This window comes from Schistocerca piceifrons, chromosome 11 (genome assembly GCF_021461385.2).
Source record: "Schistocerca piceifrons isolate TAMUIC-IGC-003096 chromosome 11, iqSchPice1.1, whole genome shotgun sequence".
In the NCBI taxonomy this organism is placed as follows: domain Eukaryota; kingdom Metazoa; phylum Arthropoda; class Insecta; order Orthoptera; family Acrididae; genus Schistocerca; species Schistocerca piceifrons.
The window spans coordinates 54,088,118-54,112,817 of NC_060148.1; the positions used below are offsets into that span (position 1 = coordinate 54,088,118).

The 24,700-nt window shown below is 44.3% G+C and overlaps 1 protein-coding gene across 3 annotated transcripts in view; it reads left to right on the top strand.

Annotated features, from left to right (window-relative positions):
* The window catches only part of LOC124720113 (peroxisomal carnitine O-octanoyltransferase), a 245,074-nt gene that overhangs the window by 6,708 nt on the left and 213,666 nt on the right, over window positions 1-24,700 (top strand). For all 3 annotated transcript variants that reach the window (XM_047245407.1, XM_047245409.1, XM_047245408.1), the window contains exon 2: window positions 10,821-11,049. In XM_047245407.1, coding sequence (XP_047101363.1) covers window positions 10,838-11,049 — 212 coding nt within the window. In that variant the 5' untranslated portion in view covers window positions 10,821-10,837. The remainder of the gene's footprint in view (window positions 1-10,820; window positions 11,050-24,700) is intronic.

Consider the following 24,700-nt stretch of genomic DNA (forward strand, 5'->3'; position numbering starts at 1 on the left):
AGTCAGTAGTTCGAGCTGCAGTTCGGGGGCATCGTTTGTGTGTGGATATTAATGGTGACCATTTCAAAAACCCACAGTGATATCTTTTAAGATGGACTTTAAGCTACACTTTCACCAAAAATGAGACAACTCCGTCAATTAGTTTGCAAGTTATGTAGTTTTAAATAGTGGATACATTTTTTTGGACCCCTCTGTATAGCGAACAGCGACATTTTTATTCATTGTGTTCTGCAGTTCCTATGGAGGAGGAGAAGCTACAGGAATGTGAGACAAGTCAAGGTGTACATTCTGGGTTACCAGTTCTGCAAATCAGGGAATTTCAAATGCATCAGGGTAATTTGGGGGGTGGGGAGGGGGGGAGGGGAGGATAACTGGAAAAATCTCGTTTTGGTCTCAGTAGCATGAAATTGTTTGTCTACTGAAATGTCATGCTTCGTCACTGGCTGGGCGCAGCTGAGCATGTACACCGCTTCCCTACTCTCTCATTCATCTGCTTCTCCCCTCCCTTCAGATTGCAGTCACTGCGGCCGTCACTTCTTGTCACTAGCCTAGCAGCTGCTGTCGAATGGCAGGGAGGTGTGAGAACCGGTTTGTTGGGATCTGATTCTCAGAGCTTGTCGACGCTGCAGCCGGAGACGACGGTCGTGTGTGCCCGAGTTGTGTCCGAGTGATTGTACGAATGTGTGTGCGCTCTCGTTTTCTGACAAAGGCTGTGGCCGAAAATTTAGTCGTATGAGTGTGATTGTCTTTTCTATGAGCCTGTCTGTGGCTCAGCAATCCTTACGGTGAGTTGCTACCTCTCCTCTTTAGTATTGATTCTCAGAGTATTTGCACAAGTTATCTGCCGCGTGGGTGATCACCGCAGTCTCATTTCGTCGCTACGGTGTCTGTGACGTGAATAGCTGCCCACAGGAGTGGCCCTCTGTGACAGGCCAAAACCACAGGCTGTTTCTGTGGTTATCTCTAATGGATTGGGCCTGGCAATCTGAAGCCCATAGTTTCCCACTAACGTGTGGGCTCTGCCTGTCGGATCTAGTCTCAGTAATCTGCGCATACGCCAGGTCTGTCTGTGTGTGGCGTAATGTGGCGGATTTTCATGGTTTATCCACGGACCCAGGACTGCAGCGCTCTTCGGCAGACCAGAGGCCGCAGGCGATGGATTTCAGGAATTGTGACTATCTCACCGCAAGTACGAGTACATTGTACAGTGCGGCATTTTATAGACATTTTATTTATTCTAGTACATTTTTGGCATTTTGTAAGTAGTTTATACAGGGTGCGTGAAAATATGTATACACACTTTGAAGCGTCATAGAAAATTTATTTCCCGTTCTACAATGTTAATTTTCTGGAAATGGAAAGCTTAAAGTCCAATTGGAAAAATAAATGTACTTTGCAAATGTGATTAATGTTCAAACTGGTGGCCTTCAGCATCAATACATTTCTGAGTACGAGTCACCACTCATTCCGTACATCGTACCAAAGTGTCCGATGAGATTTCTGCGCACACCGCCTGAATCTCATTCTGAAGTGTGTCCGGGCTACGTGGTTTACGTTTGTACACCTCATCTTTTACTGTGCCACATAAGAAGAAATCCAGCACCTTGGGGTCTGGAGAACGTGCAGGAAACTCGATTGGTCCCCTGCGTCCTATCCACTGGCCTGGCACATTGTGATCCATGTATGCTCGTACGTCCCTATGATAGTGCGGCGGGGTGCCAAATAAAACTCATCATTACTGTATAATGCACGAATGGCAGGGAATATGGAGTGAGCAAGCATTGTTAGGTACGTTTCTCCAGTAACAGTACCTTCAAAGCGGAAAGGCCCAATGAGTCCCCTTGCAGACAAACCACACCATACATTTACACCAGGCAAATTCACAGCCTTTTCAACTGTAATGTGAGGATTATCTTCAGCCCAGTACACACAATTATGCCTATTGACAGTTCCATTGAGTTCGAATTGGCTTCATCCGACCAAATTATGCTACCCATAAATCCCGGTTCACGTCTTGCCATCTTCTGGACCCATTCACAAAATTCTAACCTTCGATCTGGATCATCGTCACTTAGCTGTTGCACCAGCCTCGGAATGTACACACGAAACTTGCCTTGTAGCACACTACTAGCACTTACATTATTCTCAGGTGCCGCTTGCCTTGAAGATTTTTGAGGTGAACGCTGAAACAGTTCCGAGACCGCAAGTTGTGGAATCGTCACTTGTAGCTGTACGAGGTCGCCCTGATCGACCTTTATGCACATCACACACTGTTCCACGAATTTGGAATTTGTCTCGTAGACGTGTAATTGTTAACCTTGAAGGTGGTTCTGTACCATACGCACTTCTCCACTGTCTGCGAACCGCAGCTACATTCTCAAACTTCCAGTACCACTTAATTATCTGCTTCCACACTTCAAAGCTCAAACGCATGTCCGCCATGTTGCAGTTACTTCCTTGCCACTGCTGCCACCTGTTGAAGAAACATAACATTACTTTCTCATAGATATTTAACCTTGTTGAACGTGAAATAAATTTTCTATGACACTTCAAAGTGTGTATACATTTTTTTGATGCACCCTGTATATTAGAAAGTATGAACAATAAGAAGAATAAAATCATGTACTCCTCTGTTTCTTGAAAGAAAAATCACACAATACCTGTAGAATAATAGACATAATACAGAGGGTAATAACCGACAATAACAAACATAGTAGAACCGATATTTTATTGGCGGTCACCTACATTGTGGGTTTACACAGCTCTTTCCCAACTTATACATTTCTTTCAAGAGGCCAACTTTTTTCTGAGGCTGTTTCTCAAAGCAGTGAAGGTATTTTAAATCTGTCTTGCGACTCCAACAAAATGCGTATTTTTGTCACCAAATGTGTTTCCCTTTATTGAAATAAAATAACTTCAGTGGTTTTAATGAAACATATATACCATTTGGCTTGCTTTCTCCATCTAAAAACAGTTCATTACAAAAGATGTTAATGTTAGTACTTAAGATTTTTGCTCAACATTTAGAAATACAGAAATCCTTAAATTTTTTTGTCAACTTACGTCTTTACTTACCCTTGAGATCTCAAAATTTGTGAGGGAAAAATGCTAAAACTTGAAACTTCCTGGCAGATTAAAACTGTGTGCCAGACCGAGACTTGAACTCGGGACCCTTGCCTTTCGCGGGCAAGTGCTCTGCCAACTGAGCTACCCAAGCACAACTCACGCCCCATCCTCACAGCTTTACTTCTGCCAGTACCTCGCCTCCTACCTTCCTAACTTAACAGAAGCTCTCCTACCAGGAAGTTTCATATCAGTGCACACTCTGCTGCAGAGTGAAAATCTCATTCTGGAAACATCCTCTAGGCTGTGGCAAAGCCATGTCTCTGCAATATCCTTTCTTTCAGGAATGCTAGTTCTGCAAGGTTCGCAGGAGAACTTCTGTGAAGTTTGGAAGGTAGGAGACAAGGTTTTGGCAGAAGTAAAGCTGTGAGGATGGGGCGTGAGTTGTGCTTGGGTAGCTCAGTTGGTAGAGCACTTGCCCGCGAAAGGCAAAGGTCCCGAGTTCAAGTCTTGGTCCGGCACACAGTTTTAATCTGCCAGGAAGTTTCATATCAGCGCACACTCCGCTGCAGAGTGAAAATCTCATTATGCTAAAACTTGTCAGGAAATCGGGGAGATTGCAGGGAATTTCACTTTTTGAAACTTGTGGCAACCCTGACATTAAAAAAGACAAGGAAATTGTATAAACTTAATCCATATACTGTTGGAATAATAAACTCTCACTATACCGCTTATTGATATTGTGCTCATGCCAGATAAATTAAATCAACTAAACTAGAAAGGAACATGATACTTTGTGAATATACTAAATAACACCTGCTGTTTGTATGCTGTTGAAAGCTTAATAGTTACCTACATTTTTAACTACAGAGTTTATGCTACACTGATACTTACTCACATTCTGTTAACTGTTATTATTGGTTTCTGCTGACTTAAGCTATCTTCATATTTAGCTCTAAACTTGAGGAACTTTGCTTGTAGGGTGTTCTCTGTCTGAGTCGAACAAATTGGAATTTCAACTTCCTTTGATCCGATGTGTAGTTTTCAAGGTATTTTAGTGTCTTCAGCTGGAGTGAACACATGTATGTATGTATGTAGATGTAAATTTACGTTGAGACAAAACCATATTACAAAACACCGAAAACTGATGACACGTGCTGTTGGAGGCCAAGGTACAGGATGTGCTCATCCTATCCATCTCGGACCATTCGGCACATTGGATGTCATCTTACATCAACAGCAGAATGGGTCAGTTCCACATCATACATGTACCGCATTTCCCAGCTATGATGTATATGAAATTTAAACCCAAGTAGATGAAATTTATTGAAAAGTTTACATTTCAAACACATTTTTTCCACCAAGTGCAATATCATATACTGAAGCCAGTGTCAGTTCTTATCCACAAATTTGGTCATCTAGCAAAAAGTTCATTTGTCTGCCCATGTTTACTTGAATGAGTCTCCTTCTGTCAATGTTTACCTTATTAATTTATGCTACTCCCTGTTGATTAAAAAGAAGTTTGTCCAATTTGTCAATACAGGATAAGTTAATTTCATTATACTGTGTTTGGAATATAAATCAGGATGTAAGTCTTACATTGAAATTTCACTGATATAAATCTTCCTTGTAAATCGTTAGAAGATCTGTTAGTTTACTTGACTTGCTGATTGTGTTCCTTGGTAGCCTCCCCCTTCTCAAAGTTCATTCATTGATTGCAAGGCTTTTGAAGTGATTTTTAAAACAATCACTGACAACGTCACAGGAATAGATTTTCAGTGATGTGTGCATAACACTATCAATTACGATTTTGATCAGTAGGCTATTAATGTTCATAAGTTTCATACATCAGATCAGTGAACTTGCATACAACTTTCATTACTACACTAGTATAGGTTGCCACAGAGCTTTACAAGATGGATATTGGTTGCCAACTGAGTACATGAACAAACAGTTACAAGGTGTATAGTGGTCATGGTCTTTGAGTGCTAGCTGCCGATTGACTGTGTGCTTATCGACGACACCTATGTGAGGATGATGTATTTAGGGCAGTTATCATAAAGTGTTAAAATAGCATTCTAATAAATTTTATATAGTAACACAAAAGATAGGAAAAGCATGGAATACGAGGGTGGTTTGGAAAGTTCTAAGAACGGAATAGAAAAAAGTACTTACATCACTGAGTTGCTTTTTATTTTTCATTGTAGTCTCCTTGTAGATTAATGCACTTGGTTCAATGATGTTCCAGTGTCTTGATCCCATCTCGAAATTGAGTTGTCTCCAGGCCTGCAAAATATTTGTCAACTCCCGCTATCAGTTCTTTGTTTGAAGTGAATCTTCATCCATGAAGAAAAATTTTCAGTTTTGGGAAGAGCTGGAAGTCTGATGGAGGCATATCGGGTGAATAAGGTGGCTGTGGCAATTCATACTTTAGTTTATGTAATTTTGCCATGGCAATGGCACATGTGTGCAGGCCCGCACTGTCTTGATGGAAGATGACTTTCTTCCTTGCTAAACCTGGTCTTTTTTCACATTTTTTTTTTTTTTTTTTTTTTTGGTCATCAGTCTACTGACTGGTTTGATGAGCCAAACATTGTTCCGATATGTCCATTTTCACGCGTTTTGGATCCAGCATCAAGAGTCGCTGCACCCATCTTGCAAATAATTTTTTTTCATTTCTAATTCCTCAGTGAAAATGTGATATACCCTTTCAGATGACATCTGGCAAGTGTGCGGAATTTCAAGTTTTTTCTATCGGCGATCCTTTGTGACCGTTTTGTGCAGTTTTGCTGTGATTTCTGGAGTAGTGACACATCTCTGTTGACCACTGTGTGGATCATCAGCTAAGCTCTTCAGACCAAATTTAAATTAATTTGTCCCTTGGCAACAGTTGATACCTTGCTTTATGATGTACTTACTCGCTGCTTGAATCTCGTTTTTTTTTTTTTTTTCCCAATCATCGCAAATCACTATGCAGGAACGACAACAGAGCCACATCACCACCACGGCACTCTTACAAGAGCACTGACGTGGCACGTGTTTACAGGCAACAGTCCGGTGAATATCACATGAACAACTCGTTGTGCTAGCACTGACCTCTCGTGATTCCGAGAACTTTTCGAACCACACTTGTACAAATATGCATAAGACAGCGATGCTGTTTTGGTTAGCATTTCATTTAATATACTCAGAAAAGTGTAAATTGTCATTCTATTCTATGGAGTTGAAGTTGGATTGCGTGCTGGGAGAGCGAGGTGGCGCAGTGGCTAGCGTACTGGACCCGCAATCCGGAGGACGACAGTTCAATCCCGTGTCCAGCCATCCTGATTTAGGTTTTCTGTGATTTCCCTAAATCGCTCTAGGCAAATGCCGAGATGGTTCCTTTGAAAGGGCACGGCCGACTTCCTTCCCTGTCCTTCCCTAATCCGATGAGACCGATGACCTCGACTGGTCTTCTCCCTGAAACAACCCAACCCTATTAGACTGCTAAGACTTGTCTAGGAACACTGATTTTGTAATTGAAATATTTCTTAAATCAAGATAACAATGAAAATAAGAAATTTTTGACAATATAATGTAATTGCTTAGATAAAAAATCTACTCTCCAAGTGGCAGCAGGACAACACAGGTACATAAGTAAGATTTTATGTATGCAAGATTTTGGAAGCCAGTGGCTCCTCCTTCAGGCAGAAGTGTTGAAGGGGAAGGAAGAGGGGTGAGTAGAGTTCAGAAAAGTCACCCAGAACCCCGAGTCAGGGGAGACTCACTGGATGGTCTAACAATACCACCACTTGCAAAGTAGGTTAGAAATCAGATTAATAATGTTGCTCACACAGCATATGTTCGCTTTATCGGGCAACAACAAATTTATTGACTGTGGATGGTATCGTCAGAATGGAAATAATGAAGTCACTGTAAAGAAGTCATTAATTTTGGCACTTATCTTGAATGGATTTCCACGTAGATTTTGTCGAAGTTGTTATGGCTCATCTTGTTGATTCTAGGGTGATTCTACTTTGACTGCTAGAAGGTCCACATCTGTATTTTAGCAATATTTGAAGACCTAACAAATGCGTTTTTCTGGAAATTCTTAATGATCAAACAATCGCAGATCAGAACAATGGTATGGTAAAAATAATTTTTGACTTGGTCTTCATGATCCACATTTTTATTAAATTTTTGTAAATTCACATATACTTCTTCTTAATTGTCACATCATCAAGAAAACAGTTTTGTATCAATCTTCATATATTTAATTTCCACTTTAACCAAACACAAGACTTGACTGTTCTTTTACAAAGCAAAATAACAACTTAACTTCTTCAAAGTGAAACAAAGACCGCTCTGTGCGCATTCGTGCCAAAACGGTTACAAGTAAGTCAAAGATTATGACAGTCTCACAGAAATGAATACGCATGAGAACCATATCACTGTAATATATCGATACATCGGAGTACATATACATTAATAAAACCAAATGTGAATATTGTCACAAAAATATGTCTGTTACTTTGCAGAAAAGTAGTACGATATTACTGGTATCGAGAACTGGGGTTGGAGTGCCGTAATGGTCATGTAAATAAAGAACCATTACAACGGGATGAGAAGGAAAGAAGAGCATCGGATGACATTTGAAAATCTGAGAGCTTAAGAGTGCAAGATAGGCTAGAGACGTGTAAGATCTCAGGTTTTCAAATCTCATCTGGTGCTGCGCCCAAAAATCAGCCTTTCCTTCTCATTCCATCCACTAAGTCTCATCAATCTGGGGTTATGGGTGACTTTTTCAAACTCTGCCCCTTTTCCTAAACCTTTCCAATCCTTTTCCTTCACCCCTCTTCCTTCCCTTTAACCAGACACTAACTCCGAAAGTGTTCACGCATAAAACCTTTCTTTTACATATGTTTGTTGTCCATTGTTGTCCAGCTGTCATTTGGTGAGGAGAACTTTTTTATGTATCCAATTACATTATATTGTCATAAATTAAGATGTTATTCTGGGAAAACTGTCCATCTTTAACAACAACAAAATTAGGACTAACAGACAATAACACTGAAATATTGAAAGGTTCACATTCCAAAATATTTTACCAGTCTAGAAACCGACAATTTTGAATGTAGGTAACTTTTGCAGCACACTGATTTTAGAAAAGGTAAGATGCTGTGTATAAAGGGGAGAATAAGTACTTTTGAATTAAAGTACCGGTATGCCAATCTCAGAACAGACAATTATCAGTGGGGTCAAATTTTGAAGTGCACTTGATTTTAGTTACTTGTAAGTTCCGGTATTACTCAAAATAATTTTTTTCTCAGTAAACTGTTATCATCAGCATCCTATAAACTGCGCACCGAATAATAAGATTTTCAAAATTACAGATTGGATAAGGCACATTTTTGAGGGTGTCCGGATACTTCTGTTCAAAAGTACGAAGATAGTAACTTACAGGCATTTACATGAGTTTGAGTAAAAGAATGAAATTTGTTTTAAGTCCTTTGTACACTCATTACAAGAATATGAATCTATAGTTTCCAATTTTATAAAATGAGATAATTATTTGAAATGTTTGAATTTTGCATGGAAGATAGAGCAAATAATAAAAAAAGTGTATATTTTAGGAGTGGGGTCACAGTAATTGGGCACTCTGTAGCAGTTTATACAATACCTTGCATCATCACAACCTTCAGTGCAGCACGCTACACCCTTGATTACATTGTGGTGTCTCATCCGTGATTGTATTATTCGAAGGCTTCAGAGACCAAAGCCGCTCAGAAAAATTAACCAGTTGAAACTCTTCTGTTACTATTGTTCTCAAATACCAAATAGATTCAGACATAGACTGTAACCGTAACTCCAAAAAAAAATGAGTATGCTGCAATGTTTCAAAAGTTACTTGCGAACAAGAAGTGTAACAATTTTACTTATCTGTTATACTGTTGCTCTTGGCGAATCTAAAGTGCGGTTATTCTGTTAAAGTCTAGTATTCTTGCCTTTCATGTACTAGGAGCGGAGGTGGCAATTTTATAAATTAACTTCAACTTCCATTTTGCGTAGCAATATTAATTTATTTACAATTTTTCTCTCTGAGCAACAGAACATTGAACTCAAACTTCAACTTGTACACTTTGTGATTAAAGTATCCGGACACGTAGCTGAAAATGACTTAAAAGTTCGTGACACCCTCCATCGGTAATGCTGGAATTCGATATGATGACGGCCCACCCTTAGTCTTGATGACAGCTTCCACTCTCACAGGCGTATGTTCAATCAGGTACTGGAAGGTTTCTTGCGGAAATGCGACCCATTCTTCACGGAGTGCTGCACTGAGGAGACGTATCGATGTCGGTCGGTGAGGCCTAGTAGGAAGTCGGCATTCCAAAACATCCCAAAGGTGTTATAAAGGACTCAGGTCAGGACTCTATGCAGGCCAGTCCATTAGGGATGTTATTGTCGTGTAACCACACCGCCACAGGCTGTGAATTACAAACAGGTGCTCGATCGTGTTGAAAGATGCAGTCGCCATCCCCGAATTGCTCTCCAATAGTGGAAATCAAAAAGATGCTTAAAACATCAATTTAGGCCTGTGCTGTAATAGTGCCACGCAAAACAACAAGGAGTACAGGCCCCCTCCAACCAAAACATAATCACATCGTAACACCACCGCCTCCGAATTATACTGTTGGCACTACACACACTGCCAGATGACGTTCAAAGGGCATTCGCCATACCCACACCCTGTCATTGTATCGCCACATTGTGTACAGCGATTCGTCACTGCACACAATGTTTTTTCTACTGTTCAGTCATCCAATGTTTACGCTCCTTACTCAAATCGAGGCATCATTTGGCATTTACCAGTGTGAAGTGTGGCTTTTGAGCAGAAGCTCGACCACGAAATCAAGTTTTCGCACCTCCTGCCTAACTGTCATAGTACTTGCAGTGGGTCCTGATGCAGTTTGGAATTACTGTGTGACAATCTGGATAGATTTCTGCCTATTACACACTATGACCCTCTTAAACTGTCGGCGGTCTCTGTCAGTTAGCAGACGAGGTCGGCCTGTACGCTTTTGTGATGTACATGTCCCTTCACGTTTCCTCTTCACTATCATATCGGAAACAGTGGACCTATGAATGTTTAGGAGTGTGGAAATCTCGCCTACAGACGTATGACACAAGTGACACCCAATCACCTGACCACGTTCGAAGTTGATGAGTTCCGCGGAGCACACATTCTGCTCTGTAACGATGTCCAATGACTACTGAGGTCACTGATATGGAGTACCTGGCAGCAGGCGGCAGCACAATGCACCTAATATGAAAAAACGCATGGTTTTTGGAGTGTCCGGATACTTTTGATCATACAGTGTATGTTATTACACTTCTGTTCAAAAATATGAAGATAGTAACTTACAGATTTTTACATGAGTTTGAGTGAAAGAATGATATTGGTTTTAATTGCTTTGCACACTCATTAAAGGGATATAAATTTATAGTTTTTAATTTTGTAAAATGAAAACATTATTCAAAATGTTATAGTTTTGCATTGTGATTGTTAAAACTAAGTTTAAACAGATATTAATAGTTAGTTTGAATGTGACAGGATCATTGACATAATTCTTATTTATACAAAGATTATTTCAAAAATAAATCAATAAGGATATGTCTGAATTTCACATACGAAAGTGGCAAAATGAACAGATCGATACCATATTGCAGTGTGCCGTAAAGAAAATTACGCAGTTGAGTTTCATTACATATTGCAGAGAGGAGCACTGGGACAATGGGAATCTGGAGCAGCAAGGGCAGCAGTGGAGACGGCGTGGCCGTCGTGGGGGAGGCTGTGGGGCCGCTGTCAGCCGGAGCGACATTGCCGCTCACTGCTGGCGTGCGCACACTGTACGTCGTGCCGGAGGGAAGCGGCCAGACGACGTTCGCACAGGACGAGCTGCTGCCGCCGCTGCCCCTGCCGTCTCTGGAGCACACCGTGGAGAGGTCAGTGTCGGCATAAGGTTGCTTTAGATGTGTCTGGTAACTGACACCACTTCAGTCATCAGTAAACTGCCAATACCAGATATCAACTTCATACTCTTAATGTATGCTGACCTTGGGAAAGATCAGTTTGGATTCCATAGAAATATTCTAACACGAGGCAATACTGACCGTACGACTTATCTTAGAGGATAGATTAAAGAAAGGCAAACGGGTCATTCCACACCAAGTGGTCTAAAACTGAAAAAAGTTCCCACCATCATGGTCTCCAATTTTCGTCAAATTTTAACTGTAGCTTTAGTCAAGTGTTGAAGTAAGTTTCCCAAGATTTCAGGCCTCTAGCTGCAATAGCTGCTGATCTAGACCCCCTTGTCTGAAGTGTACTTAGTCCGTGTGCATGCAACATAAAAAAAATGTCATATTTGGAGTCTAATAAAATCGAAACTAATTCATAAGAATGGTTAGTAAGATGCGACCCTGTACAGTTTTTTTTGCTGATTCCAACGAAATTATGTATAACATTACTCATGCAAACCCCGGTCAAATAACTCGACTCAAAGTATACTTCAAAATTTGTCGTGACACAACGCGACAAATTTTGACCAATATTAAGACTGCAATGATTTCCTTGCAGTTGAAGATATGGACTTGAACTTTTGGCCAAGCTTCATGCTTGTGCTAGACATAATGCAGCCGGATTTGCAATGATCCAGGCCATATGGTCGCCCTGCAGTATCTCTTCAAATTAGGCAGTGTCAGCACAAACGGTAAAATTTACCAAAGTTTCAAGCCAATTACTAAAAAATAGTTGGCCTGAATCTGCTTGTGAATAGTATCACCTAAAAGAGAAACTCTTGCTCTACAAGACTGACATTTGTTTTTTTTGCAACGCGACCATTAAGTACTCATTAACTCACATCAAAGTTGTTATATTTTGTATGCGCGATGCACTAATTTTTCTTCATTTCTAGGAATTTGAATCTTAATAGTCGCTTAGAATTACTGATATAATTGGATATTTCATTCGTGTTTTATTCAGTGATTGGCCAGTGAGAGATGTCAGAAGTTAATGAAGAAGAAGAATCGTTGGCCCCCTGTTCAATTGGAAAAGATGCTGCTGCATCGAAGTGCCATGTTATCTTCTATGCTAAGAAGACTGGATTCAAAGCGTTTAGTGATTTCACAGAATGTGACCAGAAATTGCTTGTTTCGCGTTCAGAAGCCAAACTTGACGAAAATTCCATCATTTGCTTCCACCATGAAGCCCTCTTCCTACATGAATATCAAGCGATGCAAAAGAAATGTTGCAATCCATTCAAGAAGAGGAATCACAATGTAAAAGCTGGACTTAGACTGCTTGATAATGAAACAGCTGCCAAACTTTGCCTGTTAAAGAAAAAAGAAGTGATTGATATAAAACCTGGTCAGAAGCTTTGCCCTCGCTGCATGTCGGCACTGAACCAAAAGCTAGAAGATTCATCATCACTATCAACCCAATCTGAACAAGATTTCACAACGGATGAAACTGAACCAGCCATCAACAAAAGTTTATCATTTATTGGTGCTTCACCATTGAAAAGAAGACAACTAAGTAAAAGAGATAAGCAAAGCTATGCAAAAAGAAAGATCTTGGATGCACAAAGTTTAATTGGGAATCAAATTGCTGCTGCTGTAGGAATCAATTACGATGAACAGCCAAGTTCAAGTAAAAGTCGCCCATGCAATAATTGTGCAGATCTTGATAATCTTATAGAAGAGTTGAAAGAAAAATGTAAAGTGTCAAATCGTAGGACAAAAGTTCAAATATTGACCTTGGTTCCAAGAAGCTGGACAATTAAAGATACGACAACAGCATTTAATGTATCAGAAAGAATGGTAAAGCAAGCGAGAAAACTGAAGAATGAGCAAGGTGTTCTAGCTTTTCCAGCAAATCGGCAAGGAAGGAAGCTTTCAGATGAAGTTGTCCAGAAAGTACATGACTTTTTTCAAGATGACGAATTCAGCAGACTTTGTCCAGGGAAGAAAGACTGTGTGCCTGTGAGAATTTCAGGAACAAAGGTGTACAAGCAAAAGCGGTTGTTGCTTTGCAATTTGAAGGAAATGTACGTGTCTTATCAGAAGCAAAATGGACCAGAAATTGGCTTCTCAAAGTTTTGCGAGCTTAGACCAAAATGGTGTGTTACAGTTGGCTCTGCTGGAATGCACTCAGTTTGTGTCTGTACAATACACCAAAATGTCAAGCTTATGCTCACTGGTGCATCAATCAATGAAGACTACAAGGAAATTCTTAGCAAAGCTGTTTGCAGCTTGGAAAACAAGGATTGTATGCTTCATCGTTGTGAAAACTGCCCTGGTCCAGAAGGTGTAGAAGCAGTTATTGCAACATATTTTGAAGATAATGACCCTGAAGAACTGATTGAGTACAAACAATGGATTCATACCGACAGGGATACTTTAGAAACAAAGCAGCTTTCAACAGAAGAGTATGTTGAAGATATTGCAGCAAAAATTTGGAACCTGTCTTGTCATCACTACATTGCCAAGCATCAAAGCCAGCACCTGAAAGCTCTCAAAACTGATTTGAAAGAAGGCGAATTCATAATACTAATGGATTTTGCTGAAAACTATTCATTTATTGTTCAAGATGCAGTGCAAGGCTTTCACTGGGAAAACAGTCAAGCAACAGTTCATCCATTTGTAGTCTACTACTGTGAAAACGAAGAGGTGCAATGTGTGAATCTTTGTGTTATTAGTGACTGCCTTCGACACGATACGATTACTGTCCATGTTTACATTGGAAAAGTAATCAATTACCTGAAGATGCAATTTTCCAAAATAAGCCACATCCACTACTTCAGTGATGGTTCAGCTGCACAATATAAGAATTTCAAGAATTTTCTCAACTTATGCTATCACAAAGAAGATTTTGAAATAACAGCAGAATGGAATTTCTTTGGAACAAGCCATGGAAAGTCGCCTTGTGATGGCATTGGAGGCACAACAAAACGGTTGGCAGCAAGAGCAAGTTTGCAACGTCCATATGAAAACCAGATTCTAACACCCAAAGATCTTTTCAACTTCTGCAATGATAATATCAATGGAATCAAATTCTTTTTCATCAGCAAAGAGGAAGTTGAAGAAGAAAAAGCTTCTCAAGAAGAAAGATTCCTGCAAGGGCACACTCTAGCTGGCACAAGAGAAAACCACCATTTTTTGCCCATTGATATGACGACAATTAAGGTCAGTAGAGTTTCTAATGATGCGACATCTTTTTTGGCCAAAATTAGTGCTGCTGAAGTAGTAGTTCAAGTCATGGATCTTCAGCCTGGGCAGTATGTTGCTTGCATTTATGAAAAGAAATGGTGGATTGGAAACATCGTTGAAATCTCAGTCGAACAGAAAGATGCTTTCATAAGCTTTATGCATCCTCATGGTCCTGCAAGTTCATTTTATTGGCCCTTAAGACGTGATACTTGCTGGATTCCAGAACAACTTATCATTGGTGTTATTCCAGCTCCATCAGTGACATCATCTGGTCGGCAATACAGTTTTCCTGAAAGCATTCTCTTGCAAATCAACGATGCTTCCAGAATGATGAAGTAACTGAGGAAGACAGGCTTGGGAACCTGCATAAAGAAACCCACAATCAGGCTTGGGATCCTGTGGTAAAGACACCCTGTAATCAGGCTTGGGAACCTGCAGTAAAGATACCCACCCGTGGCTGTTACTGCATGGCTATCGGGCGTGGCCCCTATGGCGATGGGGATGCTGGTTTTATTGTGATAACCAGTAATGGCTCAGCCATCATGGACCAACGCAGGGCACTGCGCACACAAAATATAAGATACTTTGACCTGAGTAAATAAGCACTTAATGGAAGCGTTGCAAAAGAAAAATATATCCATCTCGTAGAGCAAGAGTTTCTCTTTCAGATGATACTATTCACAATTAAATCCAGGCTGACTATTTTGTAGTAATGGGCTTTGAACTTTGGTAAATAAAGCCATTTGCGCTGACACTGCCAAATTTGAAGAGATTTTGCAAGGCGACTATAAAGCCTGGGTAGTTGGAAATCCAGCTGTATTATGTCCAGCACAAAGATAAGACTTGGTAAAAAGTTCAAGTCCATATCTTTATCTGCAAGGAAATTATTGCAGTCTGAATATTGGTCAAAATTTGTCGCATTAAGTCACGACAGAATTAGGGGTACACTTTGAGTCGACTTGTTTGACCGGATTTTGCATCAGTAATCTTATAATTAATTTCGTTTGAATCAGCACAAAAAACTGTACAGGGTCTCATCTTACTAACCATTCTTATGAATTGGTTTCAATTTTATGAGACCCCAAAAATGGCATTTTGTCTGATGTCGCGCGCATGCGAACTTACTACCCTTCAGACAAGGGGGTGTAGATCAGCAAGTATTGCAGCTAGAGGCTTGAAATCTTGAGAAACTTAATTTAGCACTTGACTAGTGCTACAGATAAAATTTGAAGAAAATTGGAGACATGATGGTGGGAAGGTTTAGACCACTTGGCATGGAATGACCCAAACCTACGTTTCTTCCATTTGTAGCCTTAGAAAAAGCTTTTGACAATGTTAGCTGGAATACTCTCTTTCAGATTCTGAAGGTGGCAGATGTAAAATACGAGGAACAAAACGTTATTTACAATTTGTACAGAAAACCAGATGGCAGTTATAAAGAGTCGAGGGGCATGAAAGGGAAGCAGTGGCTGGGAAGGGAGTGAGACAAGGTTGTAGCCTATCTCCGAAGTTGTACAATGTATATATTGAGCAAAGTTGAACGGAATGGACAGTGTCTTGAACGGAGGACATAAGATGAACATAAACAAAAGCAAAACAAGGATAATGGAATGTAGTAGAATTAAATCGGGTGATGCTGAGGGTATTAGATTAGGAAATGAGACGCTTAAAGTAGTAAAGGAGTTTTGGTATTTGGGAAGTAAAATAACTGATGATGGTCGAAGTAGAGAGGATATAAAATGTAGACTGGCAATAGCAAGGAAAGCGTTTCTGAAGAAGAGAAATTTGTTAACATCGAGTATAGATTTAAGTGTCAGGAAGTCATTTCTGAAAGTATTTGTATGGAGTGTAGCCATGTATGGAAGTGAAACATGGATGATAAATAGTTTGGACAAGAAGAGAATAGAAGCTTTCAAAATGTGGTGCTACAGAAGAATGCTGAAGATCAGATGGATAGATCACGTAACTAATGAGGAGGTACTGAACAGAATTGGGAGAAGAGGAATCTGTGGCACAACTTGGCTAGAAGAAGGGATCGGTTGGTGGGACATGTTCTGAGGCATCAAAGGATCACCAATTTAGTATTTGAGGGCAGCGTGGAGGGTGAAAATCATAGAGGGAGACCAAGAGATGAATACACTAAGCAGATTCAGAAGGATGTAGGTTGCAGTAGGTACTGGGAGATGAAGGAGCTTGCACAGGGTAGAGCAGCATGGAGAGCTGCATCAAACCAGTGTCAGGACTGAAGACAACAACAACAACAACAACAACAACAACAACAGCAACAATTTTCAAAATGGAATGTCCCATGCATTTAGCTCCAACAGCCTTTTTGCATTCAAAGTCTGTTAATTCCTGTCCTGCAGCCATAATCACTTGAAAACCTTTTGACATGGTTTGACCTGAGTACAAAAGACAGGTCCACTCATGCACTGCCCTTTTATACCTGGTGTATGCGATACTACTGTCATCCCCCCCCCCTGCGGGTTCGGGGGTAAGAATAGGCCCGCGGTATTCCTGCCTGTCGTAAGAGGCGACTAAAAGGAGTCTCAAACATTTCGGCCTTATGTGATGGTCCCCTCTCGGGTTTGACCTCCATCTATCTAAATTACTCCGAAGAGCGAGCCAATTGGGGAAGGGCGCCTTACATGGTGCACTGTATCCTTCGTGCAATTAGACCTTTAGCCGTCTTTCTCGTCGTTGCAATGGTGTCCCGCTCGTTTTCGATCTCTTGGGCGATTACCACGCTGCACTCTGCAGTGTATCTTTTAACTGTGACGACGACCTTGGCCATTTTTGAACCTAAGATCCAGCACGGTAGCCAGTCCGTTGTGGTGGGGTCGCCATGTACCCTCTTGGTTGTAGCCCCCTGACAACACAGGGATCGCTCTACTGATGCCTGCTCCGTTCACTCCCCACGTATGCCAAGGAGTCGATGCCCATCTCCCTGGGGCATCAGGACTCCCGGCAATGGCCATCCTGCCAGGTGGCTATTGCTGTGGCTGGGTGGCGCCCGTGGGGAGGGCCCTTGGTCGGAGTAGGTGGCATCAGGGCGGATGACCCGCAATGAAGCGTGGTACATCGTCTATTGCTGGTGGGCCTCCACCAGCAGTCTCTAAGCGATCGAGGTCTAACCTCAACGGGAAGAAATTGGATCAGAGATCGTTTCCCTCCCTAGCTACTCCATGGGAGAAACGTCTTGCTAAAGAAGGCAGTGGCGAATATTCACCCCGGTACCTTGTGTGTACGCGGGTTGATGGCGAATCGTTCGTGTCGACCAAGCCCCAGTTTTTTGTGGAGCATTTAGAGGACAAGTTCGGGGAGGTGGAGGGCTTGTCCAAGATGCGCTCTGGCTCTGTGCTCATCAAAACGGCATCCTCTGCCCAGTCACGGAGGTTGCTCAATTGTGACAAGTTGGGGAATGTTTCAGTTACCATCACGCCGGATAAGAGTCTCAACATGGTCCAGGGTATTATATTCCACAGGGATCTTCTTCTGCAGTCCGACGATGAATTACGCGCCAACCTCGAACGACAAGGTGTTCACTTCGTCCGGCGCGTCCATCGGGGTCCGAGGGATAATCAGGTAGCCACCGGTGCCTTCATCTTGGCCTTTGAGGGTGATGTCTTACCCGAAAAGGTTAAGGTGATGGTTTACCGTTGTGATGTGAAACCATATATCCCTCCTCCGATGGGGTGTTTTAAATGCTGGAAGTTCGGGCACATGTCATCTCGCTGTACTTCCAGCATCACGTGTCGGGATTGCGGACGTCCTTCGCATCCTGATACTCCATGTGCTCCGCCTCCTGTCTGTGTTAACTGTGGAGAACACCATTCCCCCTGCTCACCGGACTGTCGGATCTTCCAGAAGGAAAGGAAGATAATGGAATATAAGACCCTGGACCGCCTGACCTACACAGAGGCAAGGCGGAAATATGAGCGGCTACATCCTGTGCCCATGACATCCACCTATGCCGCTGCTGCAACAGCGGTCCGATCCTCTCCCGTGTCGTCACGTACTGTTGCCTCTCAGCTATGTCAAAATGACCCGGCCCCCTTGGTTGTGGGGAGCACTTCGCCCTCTGTTGCTCCATCTACTCCAGGAGCGACACCACCCCAACCATCGGGGACATTCGTCCCCCCTTCCCAGCCGGAGAAGCGTAGGGCTTCTTCGGCTACTCTAGCCAGGAAGGGGTCCCTTGGGGCCCTCCCTTCCCAGGCTTTGCCCAGTGTCAAAGCGGATACCCGCAAAGTTTTGAAGCAACAACCGGTCGCTGGTCATAGGGCTTCACGGTCGTCGTCCGTCCCTGAGACTGACCCAGTGGGGCCCTCCCAGCCAGACCCTCCCAAGGCACAGCGTGCGAAGCAGTTGAAGAAAAAGGCTCCCAAGCATCCTGACATTGCGGTGGCACCTGTCCCACCGCAACCTTCAAACTCTGCGTCTGAGGATGAGGTGGAGATCCTGGCGTCCGCTGAGGACCTTGATCTCGCCAGTCCCTCCGACGCCATGGAAAGCACTGGCACAGGTGCTCACTTGGAGGCAGCAGGTGACCCAGCGGCGTAATCTGCCTTCCCAGTCCCGTCACGCCTTTCCCAGCCATGAACAACACCATCCTCCAGTGGAACTGCAGCGGTTTCTTCCACCATCTAGCTGAGCTCCGCCAACTTATCAGCCTTCACCCTTTCTTCTGCATTGCTCTCCAGGAAACTTGGTTTCCAGCAATGCGAACCCCCGCCCTCCGTGGCTATCGGGGTTATTATAACAACCGAGCAGCTTATGAAAGGGTGTCTGGTGGCGTCTGCATATATGTTCTTCACACTCTGCACAGCGAGTCTGTCCCTCTCCAGACGCCTTTAGAGGCTGTCGCTGTACGCGTGTGGACGCCACAGGCTGTTACCATCTGCAGTCTTTACATTCCACCGGATGGTGATGTCTCGCAGCATGTCCTGGCTGCACTGGTCGCCCAATTGCCGCCACCTTTCTTGCTATTGGGCGACTTCAACGCCCATAACCCTCTGTGGGGTGGGTCAGTGGCAACAGGTCGAGGCGCCATCGTTGAGCATTTATTGTCGCAGCTCGATCTCTCGCTGTTAAATGATGGTGCCTTCACACACTTCAGTGTGGCGCATGGCACCTACTCCACCATTGACCTTTCAATTTGTAGCCATAGCCTCTTACCGTCTGTCCATTGGAGTGTGCATGACGACCTGTGTGGTAGTGACCATTTTCCGATCATTTTGTCACTACCACAGCACCACTCTTCTGGGTGCCCTAGCAGATGGGCTATGAATAAGGCTGACTGGGACTTGTTCTCCTCCACTGCCGCTTTTGAGCCTCTCGCTACCGATGACATTGATGCGGTGGTTCAATCGGTCACCACCGGCATCGTTACTGCCGCCGAATCTGCCATTCCCCGTTCCTGTGGGTCCCCTCGGCGGAAGGCTGTGCCTTGGTGGTCGCCTGAGATCGCTGAAGCGATTAAAGATCGCCGGCGGGCACTCCAGCGTCACAAGCGACATCCCTCCTTAGCCCACCTTATCGCCTTCAAACGGCTGCGTGCGCGGGCCCGCCTCCTTATCCGCCAAGGCAAGAAGGAGTGCTGGGAGCGGTATGTGTCCACCATTGGCCTCCATGTCACTCCCTCGCAGGTCTGGGCCAAGATCCGACGCGTCTACGGCTATCGGCCACCTGCCAGCGTCCCTGCGCTCTCACTGAATGGAGCCGTTTGTACTGCCTCCGACGTCATTGCAAATCGCTTAGCAGAGCATTTTGCTATGAGTTCCGCTTCTGCGAATTACCCCCAGGCCTTCCACTCCATTAAAGAGCGGCTGGAACGTCGGAGCCTTTCGTTTCGCACCAACCACCCGGAATCTTACAATGCTCCATTCAGTGAGTGGGAATTTCGCAGTGCCCTAGCTGCTTGCCCTGATACCGCTCCTGGGCCAGATGGCATCCACTGTCAGATGCTGAAACACCTTTCAGTGGACTGCCAGCGGCGCCTTCTCGATCTTTACAACCGTCTTTGGGTCGAGGGGGAGTTTCCGTTGCAATGGCGGGAAGGCATTGTCATCCCCGTTTTGAAACCTGGAAAGAACCCTCTGGAGGTGGACGGCTACCGTCCCATTAGCCTCACCAACGTTCTTTGCAAGTTGCTTGAACGGATGGTGAGCCGGCACTTGCATTGGGTACTGGAGTCTCGGGGCCTTCTGGCTCCGTCTCAGGGTGGGTTCCGTAAAGGCCGCTCCGCCGCCGACAATCTGGTGAGCCTGGAGTCGGCCATCCGTACTGCCTTTTCCCGCCGTCAGCACCTGGTCGCTGTCTTTTTCGACATGCGGAAGGCGTACGATACGACGTGGCGTCATCACATTCTTTCTACGCTCCATGGATGGGGTCTTCGGGGTCCTGTGCCGATTTTTATCCGCAATTTTCTGTCGTGTCGTACCTTCCGCGTGCAAGTCGCGGCCTCGTATAGTTCCTCCCACGTCCAGGAGAACGGTGTGCCACAGGGCTCTGTTTTAAGTGTCTGTCTGTTTTTAATAGCCATTAACGGTCTTGCTGCAGCCGTGGGAAACTCTGTCTCCGCTTCCCTGTATGCTGACGACTTCTGCGTTTATTACAGCTCTCCCGGCATTGCAGCTGTTGAACGTCAGCTACAGGGCGCTATCCGTAGGGCGCAGTCTTGGGCTGTAGCGCATCGGTTTCAGTTTTCGGCAGCCAAGACCTGCGTTATGCATTTCTGCCGGCGCCGAACAGTCCATCCTGAGCCGCGGCTTTATCTTGCCGACGAACTCCTTGCTGTGGTGGAGACCCACAGGTTTTTGGGGGTGGTTTTCGATGCCCGGTTGACTTGGCTGCCTCATATCCGGCAGCTGAAACAGACGTGTTGGCGGCATCTAAATGCTCTGAGGTGCTTGAGCAACACCCGCTGGGGCGCCGACCGCTCTACACTGTTGCGGCTCTACCAGGCGTTAATCCAGTCCCGTGTGGATTATGGGAGCCTGGCTTATGGCTCAGCATCCCCATCTGCATTACGGGTGCTGGACCCGATTCTCCACAGCGGGATACGCCTTGCCACTGGTGCTTTCCGCACCAGCCCTGTGGACAGCGTACTAGTGGAGGCAGGTGTACCTCCACTGCGGTTCCGACGCCAACGTTTGCTGGCCGCTTATGCTGCCCATGTTCTAAACTCGCCCGGGCATCCAAACTATCGCCTCCTGTTCCCGCGGTCGGTCGTCCGTATGCCAGAACGTCGGCCCCGGTCTGGTTGTACAATAGCGGTCCGCGTCAAGGAGCTTCTCTCTGGCTCCAGGGTTTCACTGTTCCACCTCCTTTCCGGGCTACTTTGCATACACCCCCATGGTGTGTTCGTCGCCCTAGCCTTCGGCTCGACTTGGCACAGGGCCCTAAGGACTCAGTCCCTCCAGAGGCCTTCCGCCGCCGCTTTTATTCTATACTGGCCACGTATGAGGGCTCTGGTATTGTCTACACTGACGGTTCGATGGTTGCTGGTCGTGTCGGGTATGCGCTCACTCTAGGGGACCGTTCCGAACAACGTTCCTTGCCGGCTGGCTGCAGCGTTTACACTGCTGAGCTGGTCGCCATCTTTCGTGCCCTAGAGTATATCCGCTCCTGCTCAGGTGAGTCCTTCGTTATCTGTAGCGATTCCCTGAGCGGTTTACGAGCTCTCGACCAGTGTTTCCCTCGTTCTCGTCTGGTGATGGCTATCCACGAGTCTCTGCATACTCTTGCCTGTTGCGGCCGCTCTGTGGTCTTTGTGTGGACCCCCGGTCATGTCGGTATCCCGGGTAACGAACATGTTGACCGCCTGGCGAAAGAGGCCACCAGCAAGCCATCTCTGGACCTTGGCCTCCCAGAGACTGATTTGCGGGCAGTCTTCCGCCGCAAAATCTTGGCGCTATGGGACGATGAATGGCGCGAACTGACAATGTCCAATAAACTCCGTGCTGTCAAGGAGACGACGGCTGTGTGGCGGTCATCCCTGCGAGCCACTCGCAGGGACTCAGTAGTTCTTTGCCGGCTCCGCATTGGCCACTCCCGGCTGACACACAGTTATTTACTGCGCCGGGAGGACCCTCCTCTATGTCGCTGTGGGGCTGCTTTGACAGTGGCCCACATTTTGCTGGCCTGCCCCCTTTTAGCTGTGGTCAGGCAGACATTTGCGCTGCCTGCTACGCTCCCTGCCCTTTTAACAGACGACTTCACTATGGCTGACTTAGTTTTACGTTTTATTCGGGCAGGGGGATTTTATCATTTACTCTGAGTGTTTCTGTTTTATTTTATCGTTTTGTGTTGATTCTGGCCTTTGGCCTATGATTTTACACTGATTTTTTAATGTGTTTCTAAGTGGTTGGCTTTTCCTTATTTATTTCTATGGTCGGCCAACCACCGTCACACTCTGTGTGGTTTTAGTTCGTTTTGTCTTGTCCTTGTCTCAGTTTCTCTTGTTCTGTATCGTCTGTGATCTCTTCTGTTCCTTGTTTTTATTCTCTGTGGGTGTTCTTTGTCTTTGGAAAAAGGGACCGATGACCATGGCAGTCTGGTCCCTTTAATCCCCCAAACCAACCAACCAACTACCGTCATCTGTATACATGAATATTGCTGTCCCATGCCTTTCGTCACCTCAATGTATTTCAGCAGATACTGTAGTTTCACTGTCCCATAAAATTACTGGCCTCATCATATTTCGTATTGTGATTATATTTGAGGCAGTGTCTGGTAATTGTTGAGCAAGTGTTGCTGATGTTCCTTGTTTTTCTCCTCAACTGTTCTAATGGACTGCTATGCTGCCCCTCCCTGCACCTCCGCCCCCCCCCCCCATCCCCCCCTGTCCCCCCTTCCCCCCCTCCTGCCACAATAAAATACTGAACATTTGCACAGAATGTAGTACATTACTGGAGATGTAAATTTTCTCTAACATTACCAGAAATTTGTTGGCAGGTGTGAAATACTTTGGAAACCTCAAGTAGAAATATGGTGAGCAGTATTTTGGTGCAAACACAAAGTTCCTGTCACAGACCGATTAAGGGAGCGCTCTCTGATAAAGATGTCGTATAACCTAACAGAGTGGGGCAGATGCTCAAATTTAAGCAAGGGTTGGGACCCAGCATTGAGTTATTGAGACGTCACTGGTCATCTTATCCATCAAAGAAGACACAGAGTGAAAGCGCATTTCACAGAATACCAGTGTGGATTATGAAAAATGAGAGGGCATCAAAGGGTTAGTGGGTATTGGTGGTTGAACCTGGCTGTAGACAGAAATGTGTCATTGACAGTATTTCACAATGTGCTCATTCTCCAGGCAGAAAGCACGTGTCACAGCACGGCTCATAGCAGATGACTAAGACGACAGAGTCAGTCACTGAAATATTGCGCATGGAAATGAGATTAGCTGAAGCCTTCAGGACTGCTTTGTCAACTGCCAGTAAAAATTTCTTCATACACTGAGGTTTTTAGATAAATTCTTTTATTCTGTGTTCAAAGTAAATGAGTAAATTATATCTTTGCACATTTTCTGCTTATATGCACAAAAAGATGTAGAAACTGTCAAAACATCAAGTACAGTTGCACTTTGTAAAAGAAGTATGAATGGAGAGACAGATTATGAAGACACTGGCAATTTAGCCTTTTGGTAAATTTAAAGGTAACTATTTTTCCAGTAATGTGCCTTCACACCATAGTGTTCTCATTTTCTGTTGGTAACATAGTATGATTTTCCATACTGTTGAGTGGTACTTAAGTAAATAATTTAGTGAAATCAAAGTGAACTAGAAATTAGAATATAAATGAAAAACTTGGTTTAGTTTAGAGAGTTACATACTGGCATTCAGCGGGCAGAACAGCAGAACAGAAGAGACAATGACCGTGAAGTCAGCAAGTTCCACATAAGTGGGCGCTGTCGATTCAGCCGTCAGGGCATCGCCCGACCGGCTCACGTGTTTCTCAGTTGTCGCATGTGAGCAAAGGCCCTCGCCTGCATTCCAAGAGCCAATGACCGACGTTAAGAAGATTCTTCGAGAAGCTTTTCAACGTGACAGAAGAGGCAATGGCCGTGAAGTCGTTCACCTCCAGTGAACTGAAGTGAATAAATACGCGAGACGCGGTGGGCCCGACAGATGAAGACGGGGACGAAGACGAAGACGGAGACGGGGACGGAGACGAAGACGAGAGACGAAGGAAGAAAAGAAGAGCAGCAGTAGTTTTCAGTCAGTTTCGGTGCTGAAGACCGTCATGCAAGAAGAGACTGCTTCATGCACAGACGCACCAAGTCCGCCGCTGTAATGGAATAGCAAGCAGCAGCCGCAGCACCAGAAGACAGAAGTTAAAAGGTATTTGAAGTCTGATTTTTACGTACCCGGGTGACTCGTGAGGA